This window comes from Salvelinus alpinus, chromosome 17 (assembly GCF_045679555.1).
Source record: "Salvelinus alpinus chromosome 17, SLU_Salpinus.1, whole genome shotgun sequence".
Lineage (NCBI taxonomy): Eukaryota > Metazoa > Chordata > Actinopteri > Salmoniformes > Salmonidae > Salvelinus > Salvelinus alpinus.
The window spans coordinates 29,624,406-29,641,967 of NC_092102.1; the positions used below are offsets into that span (position 1 = coordinate 29,624,406).

General features: G+C 44.8%; 1 protein-coding gene and 1 pseudogene across 1 annotated transcript; one reads left to right on the plus strand and one right to left on the minus strand.

The window, feature by feature from the left end:
* The first annotated feature begins 1,889 nt into the window (after positions 1–1,889).
* On the plus strand, positions 1,890–11,633 carry LOC139542708 (BLOC-1-related complex subunit 6-like). Its single transcript, XM_071348477.1, has 6 exons — positions 1,890–2,000; positions 7,666–8,309; positions 8,523–8,889; positions 9,345–9,514; positions 10,159–10,242; positions 10,378–11,633. The coding sequence occupies exons 2-6, from the start codon at positions 7,677–7,679 to the stop codon at positions 10,501–10,503; spliced, it is 1,380 nt and encodes a 459-aa protein (XP_071204578.1). The 5' UTR covers positions 1,890–2,000; positions 7,666–7,676; the 3' UTR covers positions 10,504–11,633.
* Positions 11,634–12,363: 730 nt separating this feature from the next.
* Positions 12,364–16,578, minus strand: LOC139542707 (hyaluronidase-2-like; annotated as a pseudogene).
* Positions 16,579–17,562: the final 984 nt, after the last annotated feature.

The following is a 17,562-nucleotide window of genomic DNA, read 5'->3' on the forward strand; positions in this document are numbered from 1 at the left end:
ACCATTCTTGATACACACGGGAAAATTGCGTTTCAGTTCTTGACACACTCAATATCATACCACAAGGCAAGACCCAGATGCAGACACAGGAGGCAGATGGTTGGAGTCTTACAACGTTTATTAATCCAAAGGGGTAGGCAAGAGAATGGTCGAGGACAGGCAAAAAGGTCAAAACCAGATCAGAATCCAGGAGGTACAGATTGGCAGACAGGCTCGTGGTCAAGACAGGCAGAATGGTCAGGCAGGCAGGTACAAGGTCCAGAAACAGGCAAAGGTCAATACCGGGAGGACTAGAAAAAGGAGAATGCAAAAAGCAGGAGAACGGGAAAAACGCTGGTTGACTTGGAAACATACAAGACAAACTGGCACAGAGAGACAGGAAACACAGGGATAAATACACTGGGGAAAACAAGCAACATCTGGAGGGGGTGGAGACAATAACGAGGACAGGTGAAACTGATCATGGTGTAACACTCAAACCGGTGCGCCTGGCACGTACTACCATACCCCGTTCAAAGGCACTTAAATATTTTGTCTTGCCCATTCACCCTCTGAACAGCACACATACACAATCCATGTCTCAATTGTCTCAAGACTTAAAAATCCTTCTTTAACCTGTCTCCTCCCCTTCATCTACACTGATTGAAGTGGATTTATCGGGTGACATCAGTAAGGGATCATAACTTTCACCTGGTCAGTCTGTCATAGAAAGTTCCTAATGTTTTGTACACTCAGTGTATAACATGAGTATATAAATAATGAAATAGCAAAGTGGGTCTGACAAACAAGATATCCCATTAGGTCTGAACTGAATAAAGGAAACCACACATGAAAACATTTTCAGTGCATTGTGTCGTTGGGATGGTCATGGTTATGTTTGGGCGGATCTCAATCACCATGGTTCAGATGTGGCTGAACCTGCTCTCTGTCACGTTTGCGGTCTGTAAGCTGCTCCCGCACAGGACACCACATGGCTCAGGGCCTTTAGGTCTCCTCAAGTCCAACTGAGGCTTCATCTAAATGGTGGTGAGATAGCGTTTAAACATATGGTTTGTATATTGTGTGTGTTTCCCTAGATACCGGTGTCCTATAAAACAAATAAACAGATGAATGTACAATTGACAATGTTGGCTGTTGGCTCACTATTTGAGCACAAGCGAATGTATTGTGACACTATAAAAAACAAATACTTTTTGTGTGAAGAATTACCTCAGAGTCCTCGAGCACTATGAGTTAGGCCTTGTAGGTTAGGGCTATAGCTGTGAAGACATATATCCCCAGGGATAGTCTGTGTCCTGTATCTGCTCTGCCTCTGCCATCTTGAACATCACAAGATTGTGGCAGAGAGGCACATGGGTGGGGCTCTCTCAGCACAGCTTACACATTCAAGGCCATATGGCAAATACTGTAGCTCGGAGACATCAGAAGTGATGGGCAATGGTCTCTGTCTCCCTCTGTGGGGAAGAGAGATAAGTGCATGGAGAACTCAGGTAAAGATGAAGGCACTGGAGGCAAAGTTCATAAGTACACCACAGGAGGTTGGTGGCACCTTAATTGGGGAGAACGGGCTCGTGGTAATGGCTGGAGCTGAATCAGTGGAATGGTATCAAATACATCAAACACTTGGTTTCTATGTGTTTGATGCCATTCCATTTGCGCCATTCGAGCCATTATTGTAAGCTGTTCTCCCCTCAGAAGCCTCCTGTGATACACAGATATGATTTACTGTGTTTGATTAAATCCCATTTAATACAACTTCATTCTGAAATTATTCAGTAATTACAATTATTATGTGTTTTATTATATTCATGAAACATCACATACTTACTACTGCATTTAATCATCATGTCAGAAATGTACTGTGGTGAGCCAGGCCTACTATTTCTTCTATTATTATGCGGAACTATTGCGTTCTCTACTGCAGGTTGTAGGGAAAAATATACAGAGCGGACTCGACTCAATTTCATGGTTGACTAGATCTCTTGGAAAGCATTACACTGGTAAGTGTTTATCTATTTGATTATGCTAAAAACGTGCAGATATTTGATTTTCCTTAAAGTTAGTCGTAGAAATAAGTATTCCCACACATTTCCGGGTGATGGTTACTCTTGACAGACACGGAGTAACAAGGGAACTGAAAACAAGATAACATTCCGAGGCCTGGCTGCTAGCATCGACAGCTAGCTAATTAGCTAACGTCATCTGACTGATGAGTAAACTGCTAGTTTATGGCTGATGAAAGCAATATGTCAACTTGCTTGTTGGATGTTGGGACCATTCTTTATGATTTTTTACATCATTAGTCTAATAGTTCGTATTGCTCATTGTTTTACAGCCTCCTGTTGCGAGCTGATTAAACGTTAGCTTACTAGCCGTAACGTTAGTTAATCACACTGACAGCTTGCCTGAAGATACCGGTCCTACCGTTACGCTTGTTTACACTGAGCTGGACTGGGGTTGGAACGCAATCATGGTTACATTTTACCAGAAGATACTACTCTCCCATTAAGCTTGTTTACACAAAGCTTAGAATGCAATCAAGGTTACATGATCCTGCCCTGAACTTAGCCACTGTTACTAGCGGGCTACCACCCAGTACCTTGCATCTTAGAAACTGCTGCCCTATGTACATAGTGTTAGCTATAATTTTGAATTTTAAATTAGTTTATTTTCCAATAGGCCCCATCCTATCCTAGACCACAATGTACCACATAAAAAACATCATTTATTACAATAGTCATTGAACACTGGTCACTTTAATAATGTTTACATACTGTTTTACCCACATTATATATATATATATGTGTGTGTATATATTGCATTCTGGTCAAGGCTCATCCTATATAACTACTGCTGTACACACATTTTATATTCATATACTGTCCAATTGGCTGCCCGCAGATCAATTTCTTCCTTGGGGCGAACTCAGTCATGGTCTCAACTTACTGTTGCGAGGTAGAATACACAAGGTGCAATTTTGAAATTTGGTTGCGCATCAACAGTTTTTCTCTTGTTATATCAGTCACTGATGGTCATCAATTAGCCCATGTCAGCAAAATGTTTCTATTGGTAAGTTAATCTAGCAGCAAGCTATCTAAACTTGTATGTCGAATTGGGGCCCTCATTGATTTTGTTAATCAGTCTCACTCAGATATCATATTAAAAACTGCAAGCATTTGTCTCCGCCCCATGGCAAAATGAGTAGAATTGCACGTAATTAAAACACTGCGGCCCCTCATGAGTTGTGATTTTTTTTGTGTGTGGCCTCCACATCAAAGTTGCCCATCCCAGGTCTTTACACACCAACATATATATTTATATTCCGGACTCTGACATTGCTCTTTTTAATATTTATTTAATTTTTGGGATTTTTGTGTATTGTTTGGTATTACTGCACTGTTAGAGCTGTGATAAAATTTGTGTACGCGACCAATAACATTTGATTTAAGACACCATGGAGCTGGCGTGAGATATGGGTTGGAAAATGTACCTCAATGCAGGGATCGGATATGCCACTTTACTCCAAATGTTATCTTTATCCACACCGATACATTGAGAAGATTGAAATACTGCTAGTTTTCCTGGAAAACTTCCCTTTTCATCCTCATGCTAGCTAGCAGTAGCCACCGCAGCCATTTTGGAATGGCAGTTTCTTTGTCTTTGGTATCATGACATTCGTACATTTGTTTGTGCATGCCGCCACCTACTGTGCGGTAGTGTGTGGTCGATCACGTTACATTTTGTGATACAAAAATAAAAAGGAAGAGGGAAATGAAAAAAATTCACCACCAACTTAACCCTACACCTATATACCACTATTTCATACAAGTAAAAATCCACACCCCATTCAACTACTTTGACCCTAACTGGTCCTACACCAGGCCAATGGCATGGGAGGACGGGACTCTTTTGTTCAACACACCTTAACTCTTCTGCAGTAAAACTCAAACACCCAAGTACTTCTCTGCAGCTGCCACCACAACATCTATTTTCTGTAAATGACGTTCTATTTCTGCAGTACAGTTGATAACCATGGCAATGAACGCTAAGAAGCCAACCTTATGAAGAACAAATGCATATCACTCTGTATTGGCCTAGCTCTACTCTACTGCTCACCCTTGACCCATAATCCTCTACTGTTTTCACTGCCTCAGCATACTGCACCTTCTGTTCGACACTGACCCTGGCAACCTCAACCTGTCTCTCTTGCACTGGGCACTTCTGATTCCAAGCAACATGGGCACCCCCACAATCGACACACACAGTTTTTCCACTGATACTACACATTCCTTTGTCCCATGTGCTCCTGCACACTTCTCACATCTTGGAATCTCCCTCCTACACACTGCTGCAATATGACCATAAGCTTGACATCTAAAACACCATAGTGGGTTCGGCACAAAAGCTCTTACGGGATAACTGACATATCCTAATGTGACTTTGTCAGGTAAAGACTGCTTCAAAACGACAGACCGTGGCTTCTGTTTCACCACGCTCGCCACCGGGTCTGCGTCGCACCAAATGGAGGGCGTCACAGACACAAGGAATCTTCCATTTCAGTTGTTCCACCTCAACAATGAATGCCACCCCAGTAATCACTCCTTTCAAAGGCACACTGCCCCCAGAGAGCAAAGCAAGTCACAAGTCTTGTCCCTGGACAGAAATAACACAAAGATCATCACAAGACCATTTTTAGCTACCTTCACCAATTTTAAATGTACCTAACTTCTTTTCTAGCCAGCCTGGTACTACATATGAGTCAGCCAAAAGGCAGGGATCCACTTTCTCCAAAAAAGTAACTCCCACTGGGCCAAAATTATCCTTTTAATGACCATCCGGGCAAGGCTCTGACTCAGGTCTTCACCACACCTGTAACTGCAGGTAATTTATCCTCACTCTCGTCAGGTTACATTTCTGAGCTACACTACATGACCAAAAGTATGTTAACACCTGCTTGTCAAACATCTCATTCCAAAATCATGGGCATTTAATATGGAGTTGGTCCCCCGCTTGCAACTATGACAGCCTCCACTCTTCTGGGAAGGCTTTCCACTAGATATTGGAACATTGCTGCGGGGACTTGCAACCGAGGACAGATTATTTTTTTGCACTTAAGCACTCTGCGGTCCCATTCTGTGAGCTTGTGTGGCCTACCACTTCGTAGCTGAGCCGTTGTTGCTCCTATACGTTTCCACTTCAAAATAACAGCACTTGCAGTTGACCTGGGCAGCTCTAGCAGGAAAGACATTTTACAAACTGACTTGTTGGAAATCTGGCAACCTATGACGGTGCCATGTTGAAGGTCACTGAGCGCTTCAGTAAGGCCATTCTACTGCCGATTGCATGGCTGTGTGCTTGATGTCATACACCTGTCAGCAATGGGTGTGGCTGAAATAGCTGAATCCACTCATTTGAAGGGGTGTCCACATACTTTAGTATATACAATACCAGTCAAAAGTTTGGACACCTACTCATTCAAGGGTTTTTCTTTATTTTACTATTTTCTACATTGTAACCAAAAACGTGTTAAAACAAATCAAAATACATTTGAGATTCTTCAAAGTAGCCACCCTTTTCCTTGACAGCTTTGCACACTCTTGGTGTCAACCAGCTCCATGAGGAATGCTTTTTCAACAGTCTTGAAGGAGTTCCCACATGTGCTGAGCACTTGTTGGCTGCTTTTCCTTCACTCTGCGGTCCAACTCATCCCAAACCATCTCAATTGGGTTGAGGTCGGGTGATTGTGGAGGCCAGGTCATCTGATGCAGCACTCCATCACTCTCCTTGGTCAAATAGTCCTTACACAGCCTGGAGGTGTGTTGGGTCATTTGTCCTGTTGAAAAACAAATGACAGTCCCACTAAGCGCAAACCAGATGGGATGGTGTATCGCTGCAGAGTGCTGTTGTAGCCATGCTGGTTAAGTGTGCCTTGAATTCTAAATAAATAACTGACAGTGTCACCAGTAAAGCACCATCACAACTCCTCCATGCTTCACAGTGGGAACCACACCTGCGGAGAACATCCGTTCACCTACTCTGCATCTCTCAAAGACACGGCGGTTGTAACCAAAAATCCCAAATTTCGACTCATCAGACCAAAGGACAGATTTCCACCGGTCTCATGTCCATTGCTCGTTTTCCTTGGCCCAAGCAAGTCTCTTCTTATTGGTGTCCTTTTAGTAGTGGATTCTTTGCAGCAATTTGACCATGAAGGCCTGATTCACGCAGTCTCCTCTGAACAGTTGATGTTGAGATGTGTCTATTACTTGAACTCTGAAGCATTTATTTTTTTGGGCTACCCTTGAAGAAACGGTCAACGTTCTTGAAATGTTCCATATTGACTGACCTTCATGTCTTAAAGTAATGATGGACTGTTGTTTCTCTTTGCTTATTTGAGCTGTTGTTCTTGCCATAATATGGACTTGGTATTTTATTTGACCAAATAAGGCCATTTTCTGTATACCACACCTACCTTGTCAGAACACAACTGATTGGCTCAAATGCATTAAGAAGGAAAGAAATTCCACAAATTAACTTTTAACAAGGCACACCTGTTAATTGAAATGCATTCCAGGTGACCACCTCACAATGCTGGTTGAGAGAATGCCAAGAGTGTGCAAAGCTGGTACTGTGTAGTGTATCAAAGAATACACAGTGCGGGTTTGTACTTGGCGCCATTCTTCCTGAAACACATCTTCCCTCTGCACTCCGCTCTTCTTTTTCTTCCTCGCTGTCCATCATGACGTCTGTCCGTTAACCACGCTATTGCAGTGCCTTCTTCCTCTGTATTGCATGCAGAGCACACACCGGGGGCTTTTTTCCAAAACCCAACCTCTGTTCCTTAGCCCAAAAGTCTGGCCATCTCTGTACTCTCCATGCTTGCTCAACCACGGAATGGCAGTGTCAGCCAATCAGCTCCTTTTGTTGTTCAACGCAACGTGCCATTCCGTAATGACTGCTGTGGCTGAGGGCGAAAGGGCAGTTTTCCGGGAAAACTAGCAGTAGCCTTCGATCTTCTCAATGGAGCAGTGTGGATAAAGGTATAGTGGAATCCCTGAATTACATTTTCTGACCCATATCTCGTACCGGCTCAACGCTGTCTTAATGTAACCATGATTACGTTCCAACCCCAGGGCAGCTCAGTGTAAACAAGTGTAACGGTAGAGTTGGTGTCTTCTGGCAAACTGACAGCTAGCTAGTTAGCTAACTTACCTCATAAAAACACAGGTTGCTAACGTTAGCTCTTGTTGGCCAAAGATATTCTTATCTCGTATTGTAGTCACTCAACCTTTTGTTATATTTTAGTTTTCTTGTGTTTGTTGGATTGCGTTGAGCTGCAAAGTAGTATTGTTGACAGTTTAGTTTGGTGGGTCTTCCAATGTATGCTGGCTAGCTGTACTAGAAGTTGCTTCGATGCAACTAAGCCAGTTTGTTGGGACGTTTGGCTGTTAACAAGAGATGAATAGAAAACATATTACACAAAATGCTAAAGTCTTCCTCCCACCTTCCCTTGAAAGCAAGCAAGCCCCAATAACAAAGAGAAGCTAGAGCCCTAGGTGGGCAAGTTGATGTGCAATGATTTATTCAATCCAACCCAGTTGTTTATAGTTGTATGCATAGGGAGGAGGAGAGCGTGTCTGTTGTTATCTAACATATTGAATGCAGCAGGTGGAGGGATGAGCCTCTTCCCTGTGATTGGCACACACGTGCCGGAAGCAGCCAATGGGGTGGATACACCAGACTCCCCTGGATCCTGCAGTGAGAATGGCCCGCACACCTACGCCCCTACTACCCCCTCGCAGCTCCTGAAGTTTGGGGGCAGGGTGCCAACGCCTGGGCACGGATCCCTCGATGGGACCCCTGGCGAGATTGAGAACTGTGTGGATGAAGAGAGAGCATGCCATGTACAAGAAGACCCCATAGACACTCCTCACAACTACATGTCCCATTCGGACAAACAACACAAAGACACGCTCCTAGCACAGCCCTCCCGCCCCACTGCCACATGCGCGGCAGACACAAACCCACACGCGGCCCCTCAAGACATGTCCCTCACTGGACCCCTCCAAACAGATGAGCCCCTAAATGATGTTCTGTCTAGAGACTCACAGCACACCGCCACCGCAACAGGCATTCCATCCAAAGACACAGCTCCACAGAGGGACACTCCCAGTGCAGACACACTTCAGTCAGAGACAGAACACACAGAGCCTTGTAACTGCTGTTCTGTAGAAACAGAGGAGGAGAAGCAGGAGGAGGAGAGTGAGGAGCAGCATTCAGGAAACACCCAGGCTGAAGTCTCAGCTCAGGTGAGTCTGCCATATTGACCGCTACTGCTCCTGTACATAATCGTTGAAGTGCCAGAGCCAACAGCTCAAGAATAGAAAATAGTACTTTAACCATTGTAATGCGGAAATGTTTTGTTTTTGTATGGATTTTTTGACCACCTGCAATAGTAAGGATATACAAGTGTTTTGTTCATACGTCTGGTACCGGTATGTAAGACTGACTCTTCCTCTCAGCTTACAGAGGAGCCCTCAGCAGCAGCTTCCAGCCCAAGCTCTGCCCCAGCCAAGAGGAATTCGTCAGACAGCAGCCCCTGCCCGCCCCACGTCATGGCTCAGGTGCACGTGCGGAATGTCCCCGAGCGGGAGCGCATCGTCCGGGGCATGCAGGACAGCAAGAGTCTGGATGAGATCAGCCAGGCATGCGGGGGAGGGGGCGGCGGCCGGGGGGGCCAACCAGAGGGCCGCAGGGCCACCATCTCCTCTGCCCTGGAGCTGGAGGGAACAGTCAGCCACGACGGGGACCTGACCCACTTCATCTGCCGCAACCTGGAGCAGAAGATCAAGTTGAGCTCCAAGCCCAGCCTGGACTGTGACTGTGACTGTGAGTATACCACCGGAGGACTGCAGGGATCGGATGGTTATTCACCTGGGTTCTATTCATTAGGCACCAAACAGAAGAAAACTGACTAAAACAGGGAGAGACCACCTGAACTTGTCCAGTAAGATACACTTGTTTTCTTTTTCTGTTGCAAAACGTTTTGCTACTGTTTACCTGAATACGACCCTGCTGATCAGTGAAATGCTGATTCACAAACTTCCTTTTCTGTTATGATTTCAGTGATGTGTTAGAAGCTGCAGTTGAAGGCCGAGATCCAAATCAAATAAATTCTTCCCCTTTCCTCTTGTGATTAGATTAGCACCCTCAGGAAGGGTGGGAGGACGGATGAGTGTCATAGCACTGCTTGGATGAGGGAGGCTGATTTGGTTTGCTTTGTAGACTGTCGAGATAAGGTAGTAATTTCCTGTGTGTTTTTCTGTCTCTCTTTCTGTGTCTAGCGGACTGCTCGGGTTCCATCAGTAGCAGAGGTCGGGGGTCGTCGTTGCGGCAGCCGGCAGACATCCCTCCCATCGACCCTGCTGTCCTGGTGGACCTACAGAGACACACTCAGGATGTTGCCCACAGTGTGGAGCTGATGATGCGGAGCCTCAACGGAACCATCCAGAACGTACGTGAGCTCAGTTTGTTCACAAACATTTACCATTTTGATCTGCATTCAACTATCCTTTTAGTCCTGCCCTGCTATACATTGGTTATTGTAAGTTGCTGATATTAAGGGTCTGCTATGTTATATAAACTGAGTGTACAAAACATTAAGAACACCTGCTTTCCATCAGACAGGTGAATCCATGTGAAAAGATATGATCCCTTATTAATATCACCTGTTAAATCCACTTCAATCAGTGTAGATGAGGGGAGGAGACAGGTTAAAGAAGGAGTTTTAAGCCTTGAGACATGGATTGTGTATGTGTGCCATTCAGAGGGTGAATGGCACACATACACAAATAATTTAAGTGCCTTTGGTATTAGGTGCCAGGTGCACCGGTTTGAATGTGTTAAGAAGTGCAACATTGCTGGGTTTTTCAAACTCAACAGTTTCCAGTGTGTTTCAAGAATGGTCAACTGACATCTGTGGGAAGCATTGGAGTCAACATGGGCCAGCATCCCAGTAGAACGCTTTCGACACGTTGTAGAGTGCATGCCCTGACGAATTGAGGCTGTTCTGAGGTTAAAAGGGGGTGCAACTCAATATTAGGAAGGTGTTCCTAATGTTTGTACACTCAGTGTATGTCTTTATCTGTGTGTGTCCAGATGACAGCGCTGAGTGTGGGATACATCCAAACCTACAGAGACTCAGTGGACAGCCTGGGGGAGTCTGTTGACATGAGCATAAAGGTGAGAGAAGAGCGAGCTTGGCTAGACATGAGGTAAATTATGATCAATGGCAATCATGGATGCTTGTTGTGTCATAAGTATATGATGTGTGCTCACTTCCTCCATGTATTCAATCGTGTGTGTGTGTGTTCATAGGGAATGTACACGCTGATGGCGCGCTGTGAGGAGCTTGATCGTTCCATGCAGCCTATCCACACCCTGGCTGCCCAGATCCGTGACATCAAGCGTACCCTGGATGCCCTGGAAGCTGTCTGCAAGTAGCCCCTCCACCCTAGAGACCCTCGTCCACTGCAGACACTTTGCTAACCTAATGACCCCCTTCCTCCCTGGAATTACTGCTACTAATCATGCCAGCTTCGTGATGATCTACATTACCCCCCTCTCCTCCCCCCTCCCCCATGGAGATGACCTACTGCAAACCCCTCCCCACCCCTGAGATCCTCGCTCGGCTAGGAGCCCTCCACCTGACAGAACTTGAAGGAAACGGAACACTTAATGTATTCCCGTCCGACCCACCTGGTTCAGATTGCACTAACTGTTGCTGGCCACACGGTGGCACTCTCTCCCTTAAGTTATCATTACTTATTGTGCATCTATTACTTTTATTATTTAGGGTTTTACTTTTCTATTATTTCTCAGTTTTCTTTCTCTGTATTGTCGGGAAGGGCCTGTTGTTTATGAAGCATGTGCCGAATAAGGTCTGATTTGTAAGGAGCATGAGCTTTAGGAACGGTTGTGATAAGATTTAGATGTTAGTCACTTCTTAGGCAGGTTCCTGAAACTGCCTGTGGCAGGTTTTAATAGTAACATGAGACAGGTGAAGGTGTGGGGGTACATATTATATTGTATAAAGGGCAGTCCCCCCATGTTATATACCTGTTAGTTAACAGGCTGTTACCAACCAAAAGCCATTCCCTGTAAAGCTCTCCTCTGTGTTCCCTGGATAGTATGTTGTGCTTTAGGAGACTGTAGTACTTTTTGACATGTCACAGGTTGGCTGGTAGGTAGGCCTGTCTCAATTTGTAACATATCTATTTGGCTTAAATTGTGTTGCCATGGTGAGAGGTTCTGGACAGCCGTTACATGTAACATGCTCTTACAGGACTTGTATGCTACCAGATGTCGTCAGACCTGCTGAAGCCCCACCTAGATAAGGCAGCACCCGCACACTGGATATAAAAGGGGATGGGCTGTAGGACTATAGACTTTGGGGGGGACGCATGTTTGTCTGGGGAGAGAGGGGCGGCCTCCTCTAACTGCTCTTAATAATATCTCTGTACAATCAGAAGCACCTTTGTACATATATCTTTCTGTAACAAAAAAATGATTTATCTACCCTTTGTCCTAAGTGTATATTTTAAGAAAAATAACAAATTTACATGAGCTGCAAAGAGTAGCTGTCTGTTTTTGTTCCTTGTTTGGTTGTGATGACATGAGTGCATAGATACAGGACATCTAGAGTGCATCCAATACATTTTGTATAAAATATTAGTACATTTCCACAGAAAAAAGGCCTGATTTATTGTAATCACAGTAGCATGACCAGTAAGAACACAAAGGTAATGTTGAATGGTGAAGTAGTCTCAGTTGATATGACTGCAGAAACATGTTGTAGAATGTGTGGTTGCATTGGGTTTGAGGAAACCATATTACAACAAAGCCATTCACATGTAAGGAGTAGAGTAACAAAAAATAGTACATTTTTGTCATTTAGCGGACACTCATATCCAGAGCAATTAGGGCTAAGTGCCTTGCTCAAGGGCACAGTGACATACTTTTCATCTAGTCTGCTTGGGGATTCGAACTAGCGACGTTTCAGTTACTGGCCAAATGCTCTTAACCGCTAGGCTACCTACCACCCCAGAAACATCCAGTACTGCCCTGTTATGAAGTGAACACACACAACTGTCGACGAGACAAGAAAGGACGGCAATGTTAACCACATCCTATGAATAAAATGTGTATTTGTTTAGACAATACAGATCCCCAAAAAATTATCCACTTTCCAAAATAAAAGTATTTTCAGATTTCATTTTTAGAAATAGATCTATTTTGTACCATGCTTCTTTTTTATACACTAATGCGACAGTCTTTAGCCTGACCTTATGTCCAGCAGGTTAGTCAGGAGTTCAGGCATAAGTCTGTGTTCAGGCTAAGGCTTAAAGCTGTGGTTAATACCAGCAGTAGAGGTAGGAGAGGTGCAGTGAGTGACGGTCCACTGTGGTTCAAGAGAGCGAGGGTGGGGCTGGTTCCCTGGTTCAGCTCACTTAATAAGGGGGGATTCAGTCTGGCCGGAAGGTCACTGTGCCCTGACCTCAGCCCTGTCCTTGAGGACCTCCTCATCGGTGACTGGCCCCTCCAGGGACTCATACCACTGGCACTGTAAGTCCCTCTTCCAGGTTGCCAGGGTCCAGCTGGTCCGTGACCTGCACCATCTCTAACTTCCTTTCTGTCATCAGGAAGTTGGAGGGCGGCAGGTGCAGGTAGGTGGAGCTCTTGGATTTGTGGCGCAAGCAGTGGCCACGCACCTGGCATAGGTAAACGCGGCACAGGCGGGCAGCTGTGGTCACGTTGACGGCGTACGGGCCCAGAACCTCAAGCATGAATGTGGCTAGCTCTGAGCAGGCTGTCTGGGGGGAGACACAGACAGAGGGGAAATGTCATTCGCAGACCTCAGACACAGTTACATTAGTATGACTGACAATGTATGGAAGATTTAAGAGATCTGAGTCCTTGTCAATGGCGACCCGTTATTCAGGGCAGGTGGGGCAGAGGCCAAAATTTTTAGCAATGCCTGTTTTGCATGTTATTTTGGCATTAATACATGTCACATATCAGTTTGCAAACCATGTAAAAAAATATATATATCATTGACCATACAACATGGTCTCTTTTTTGTTTTCTTGAGTAAGGCAGCTCCAAAATGCAGGTATTTCATCTTAGCTCAGTGCTTTCTTTGGTGGTGGGGCGAGCCAGCAGAAAATATGGAGCGTTGCGTCGTGATTGATTCAGTGTTCTGTCACTCATGGAGACACTACATCACCGCCAAGTCTAAGGGTATAGATTGAAAATTCAAGCCCCTTGGGTGCTGCCATCGAGTTACATTAGAAGTGCCCATCCAAGAAGGCTCAAGGTCATTGGCCATAGATAAAATTACGTCAAATCACGTTATATGTACAGTAGCTTTGGTTGGACGGATCATGTCAACATCATACTTTCAAAATCTTAGCTAGCAGTCATCATCATGAAGCAAGTCGACAATCTACTGGCAAATCCTTTTTAATCCTTGTCATATGAAGAGAAATAATGAAGAGAAATTATAGATAAAATTAACATTACACAACAAGATAGTTAACATTACACAACAAGTTGGAAATCGCAAATTCAACAATGAGTGTTTTGGAAGGAATCAGTGGCTAACTGCAAGCGTTGCAAAGCATCACTAGCCTGCAATTCAGTGGAGTGGATGTGTGGTCCCAAGTCTAATATTAAGGGGCTCCTTTCCAACATTGGCCATGCTGTCAATTAAGCATGATTTGTGCCGCGCTCAAAATAACTGTTAAGTCGGAACTGCAAAATCTGACTTTAGTGAGTTCAAGACAACTGGGAACTCAGGAAAAACGAGCTACGACTGGGAAAATACGTTTTGAACTTTCATCCAACTCGGAATTGTAAATCCGGGTACTCGGGCCTCTTTCTAGAGCTACGACCTGAAGATCACTGACGTCATCAAGATTCAACCTTTTTTTTTTGAGTTCCCAGTCGTCTTGAAAGCACTATAAATCCAGAGAATGCCAGACTTCGATGACAAAGTTTGATGACAAAATTTTCCCACGAAGGACTGCCGTGCCACCTTCCTGTTCAAGTGAGCACAGCACAACAAGGTGAGTCCAAAAATGTCTTGTATGCTGCTGCATAAATGATGTAATATGCCAGGGAGATATGTATACTGTAGCTAAGAAAGTAATACTAAGTGTATGTTGTGTAGTAAGCTGTTAGTAGCCCATGTGCCTCACCCTAATAATTTGGTCTATTTTCACCTCTTAACTTTGCCTACTGTTCTGACTTAGTGTGCACATGTAGCCTATAAACTGGTTTTGAGAAATGTCTGTTTATATGCCCCCTTTATTTATCCTACGGTGCTGACTTGGTGTACAGGGAGAACACTGTAATAACGGCCCATGTTCTGAATTATGTCGCTGTACATTTCAAAAGTGATGAACAAATAGTTATATTGATGACGTCCTTCCTAGCTCACTCATTAATGTCTTAAACGAAATTACGGATTGCCTCTAATCCGCTTGTCATTCCCTAATGCCAGAGTTTGTACATCTCAATTGTCAGTAGAAACCACATTTTTTAAGCAAGTCAGCCATATCAGCTATGTTTTTCTAAAAGGCAGTAAATGAGGCTGAATGAACTGTTTCGCTGCCAGCCAAGGCACCACTGATAGCCAGGTGTAGCAGTGGTAAGGTGTTGGGACTGCTGTTGGGACTCTGCTGTTGGGACAGCTTTATGTAGGCCCTAACAGTTTGTGGGCACCGTTTGTCACCGTTATAGTGCTATTAATGTATTGGTTAGTGTTGGGTCATGTAGTGGCTTTGCTGGCATGCATCCCACATTTTTTTTTTTTTGCCCCACCATGATTTACATGCTAAAATTGCCACTGGTCCTTGTAGAGAAGACACCTGGATCGTTCTCCCATAGGATAACCCCTGCTACCCCCATGGCAGCACTCTAACCAATACCGTTGACCAAGTCCACCTGAGGGAACATCACACAGTTATACATTAGTTACCAGACAGAGAGAAACCACTATCAAAAATATGGTAACATCCACTTCCACCCAGCACTATCTCTCACCTCATACAGAAAAGTGTTCGTTGACGTATAGACACTACTGACTAATAGGAACACAGGAAGGTCGTAGGCGGTCTCAGCCAAGCCTGTCACTCTCATTGACTCTCGGATCTGATTAGATGTGTACAGTCTGGCCCCTGAGATCCCGCCCTGCAGCTTCTCTAGCATGAGGGCAAGGTAGAGGGCTGAGCATCGTTTCCATAGCCATAGCAGCACGTCGTTCAACGCCATTTCAGCAGCGGGACAGCGGCCTGTGTAATTGGACATCGACTGGGGGGGCCAGAGTTGTAGCAGTTGGGGTACTAGGACACGCCCCACAGAGCCTTGGGGCGGAGCCTCCTTATCTCCTACAGTGTCTCCATAAGGATGGACTGGGCTGTCGTCTCAGTCCACCTGGGGGACGGGATGACATCATTATTATGAGACAACTGTGACATAGTGAATAGCATCTATAACATCTGTTTATCCTATTACTATAAACTGGCACTGTCGTGATGAGGATCTTACCTGGGACCACTTCTCCACCTCCTCTGTGGTCCAGTTAGGGAAGAATGTCCTCAGTAGAGACCTCCAGGTAGATGCCCTGTTTCTCACGGTTCCTTCCCCACTGCTGGGAACACTGGCCCCAACCCAGTACCCCCATTCCCTGGTACCCCGGTACCCCGGAGAGGGTAGCGCGGCCGCGAGGTCCTCCTGTGTATTCTGGAGGAGTCCTTCCGGTCTGAGGTGTTGGGGAAGGCCTCCGTTCACAGGCTGGTCCTGGTCAGTGTAATAAGGGTACTTCCCCAGAGTGTCCTCATAAAACATGGCCACGCAGCCTTCTCTCTCCATCACAATGGCTCCTGGGTCGGGAAGTCCAGAACACGCCTTGTTGGCTACTCCCCATAGTACTAGGAAAGGCTGCCCAGGTGACAGAGAGATGCGGGCAGGCTTTGTGGGACCACTAAGGCAGCGGGAGGTGAGGAACATCAAGAGGAAGAATGGTAGGAGGGCCCTGTGTGGCCCAGTGTTGAGCCCTGCCTGGACCACGAGCTCAGTCCACGCCATGGAGCTGCCTGCTGCCTCTGTGTCTCAGGTTCCAGGTCCTCACAACCAACCATAGCCCTGGGAACACTGAAAGACCCTCACCTCAGCTGTCAACATGTGGAGGCAACACATTGCTACAGTATGTAAAGTTAACAAATGACATGTATATTCAGTGAATCATAGTCAACAATAACAATTTAATCACAAAAACCTGACGTCAACAAACAAATGACATTGCCAGGCTGCCCCAATCACTCCTAGGACTCTATTCAATCTGTATCACTGAAGCGTTAGGGTAAAGAGCCGACATAGGCATATTTGACTGTGAATGCAGTCTCCTCTAACGCCGGAACATTGCCTTTACATTTCAATCACACTGTAATGCTGAACTTTCGCGATATGGATTGAATAGAGCTCCTAGTCATCCCCATGTCGCCACCAGACAGTATTTAAACCATTCTCATTGACTCGCGGGATTCTTATGCAATCTTATTTGGGCCTCCAAGAGTACAGGCCTGAAACAACAAAGGAAAAGATGTTTGATGAGGTGTGTGTGTGTCAGCGGCAGCACCAGCAGAGGAGACGTAGACTAGAGGAAAAGGATGCCTCAGAAAGGCAATTACCAAGAGTTAATTACCAAGAGTTAATTACCAAGAGTTAATTACCAAGAGTTAATTGGATTCATTAGTTCCGCCCACATTGGCCAGAGATGCTGCTCAGGAGTACTGCTCAGTAATTACTCAGTAGTGCAGCAGAGGGAGCCATGCCAAAGACAACTACAAAAAACCAACAGGCTTTTTGTTATACTACACTATGATTTTTGATCACTACCGTTATAGCCCTGTGAAAGACAGTAAATTCCTAATACCGGACATTTTTAAGAATCTGTCCTATTTTGGGTAAAGCTCTAGTCTTTTAACAGTAATCTGCTTTTGCTTGTTTTACTGATCAGGAGTGAAGGGGAGGGTACACCACCAAGCATGTGAACATGTAGGATTCAATGTCAAACCTAAAGTATTATCTACCTCGGTCTAAGAAATCAGTCAACCGATATCATGGACAAGAACCCATTGTGCTGTTGTTGGGTGGCAAGTAGCCTCATAGCTGCGGGAAGTACAGGTCCCCCCCAATTGAATATATTTCTAAAAACAGTGGGGTAAAGTACTTAAGTAAAAATATTTTAAAGTTTTACTTAAGTCATTTTTTTGGGTATCTGTAGTTTACTTTACTATTTATATTTTGACAACTTTTTTTTCACTACATTCCTAAAGAAAATATTGTACGTTTTGACACATTTAATCATACACTCATACAGTATACTCTAATCCAAGTCACTCCCTGTCTGGAAAAAGTACAAAAATACTACAGTGCCATACCCTAAGAAATCCCCCCATTAAACTTAAGAATCAGACTCTAAACTTAAGAATCGACCTC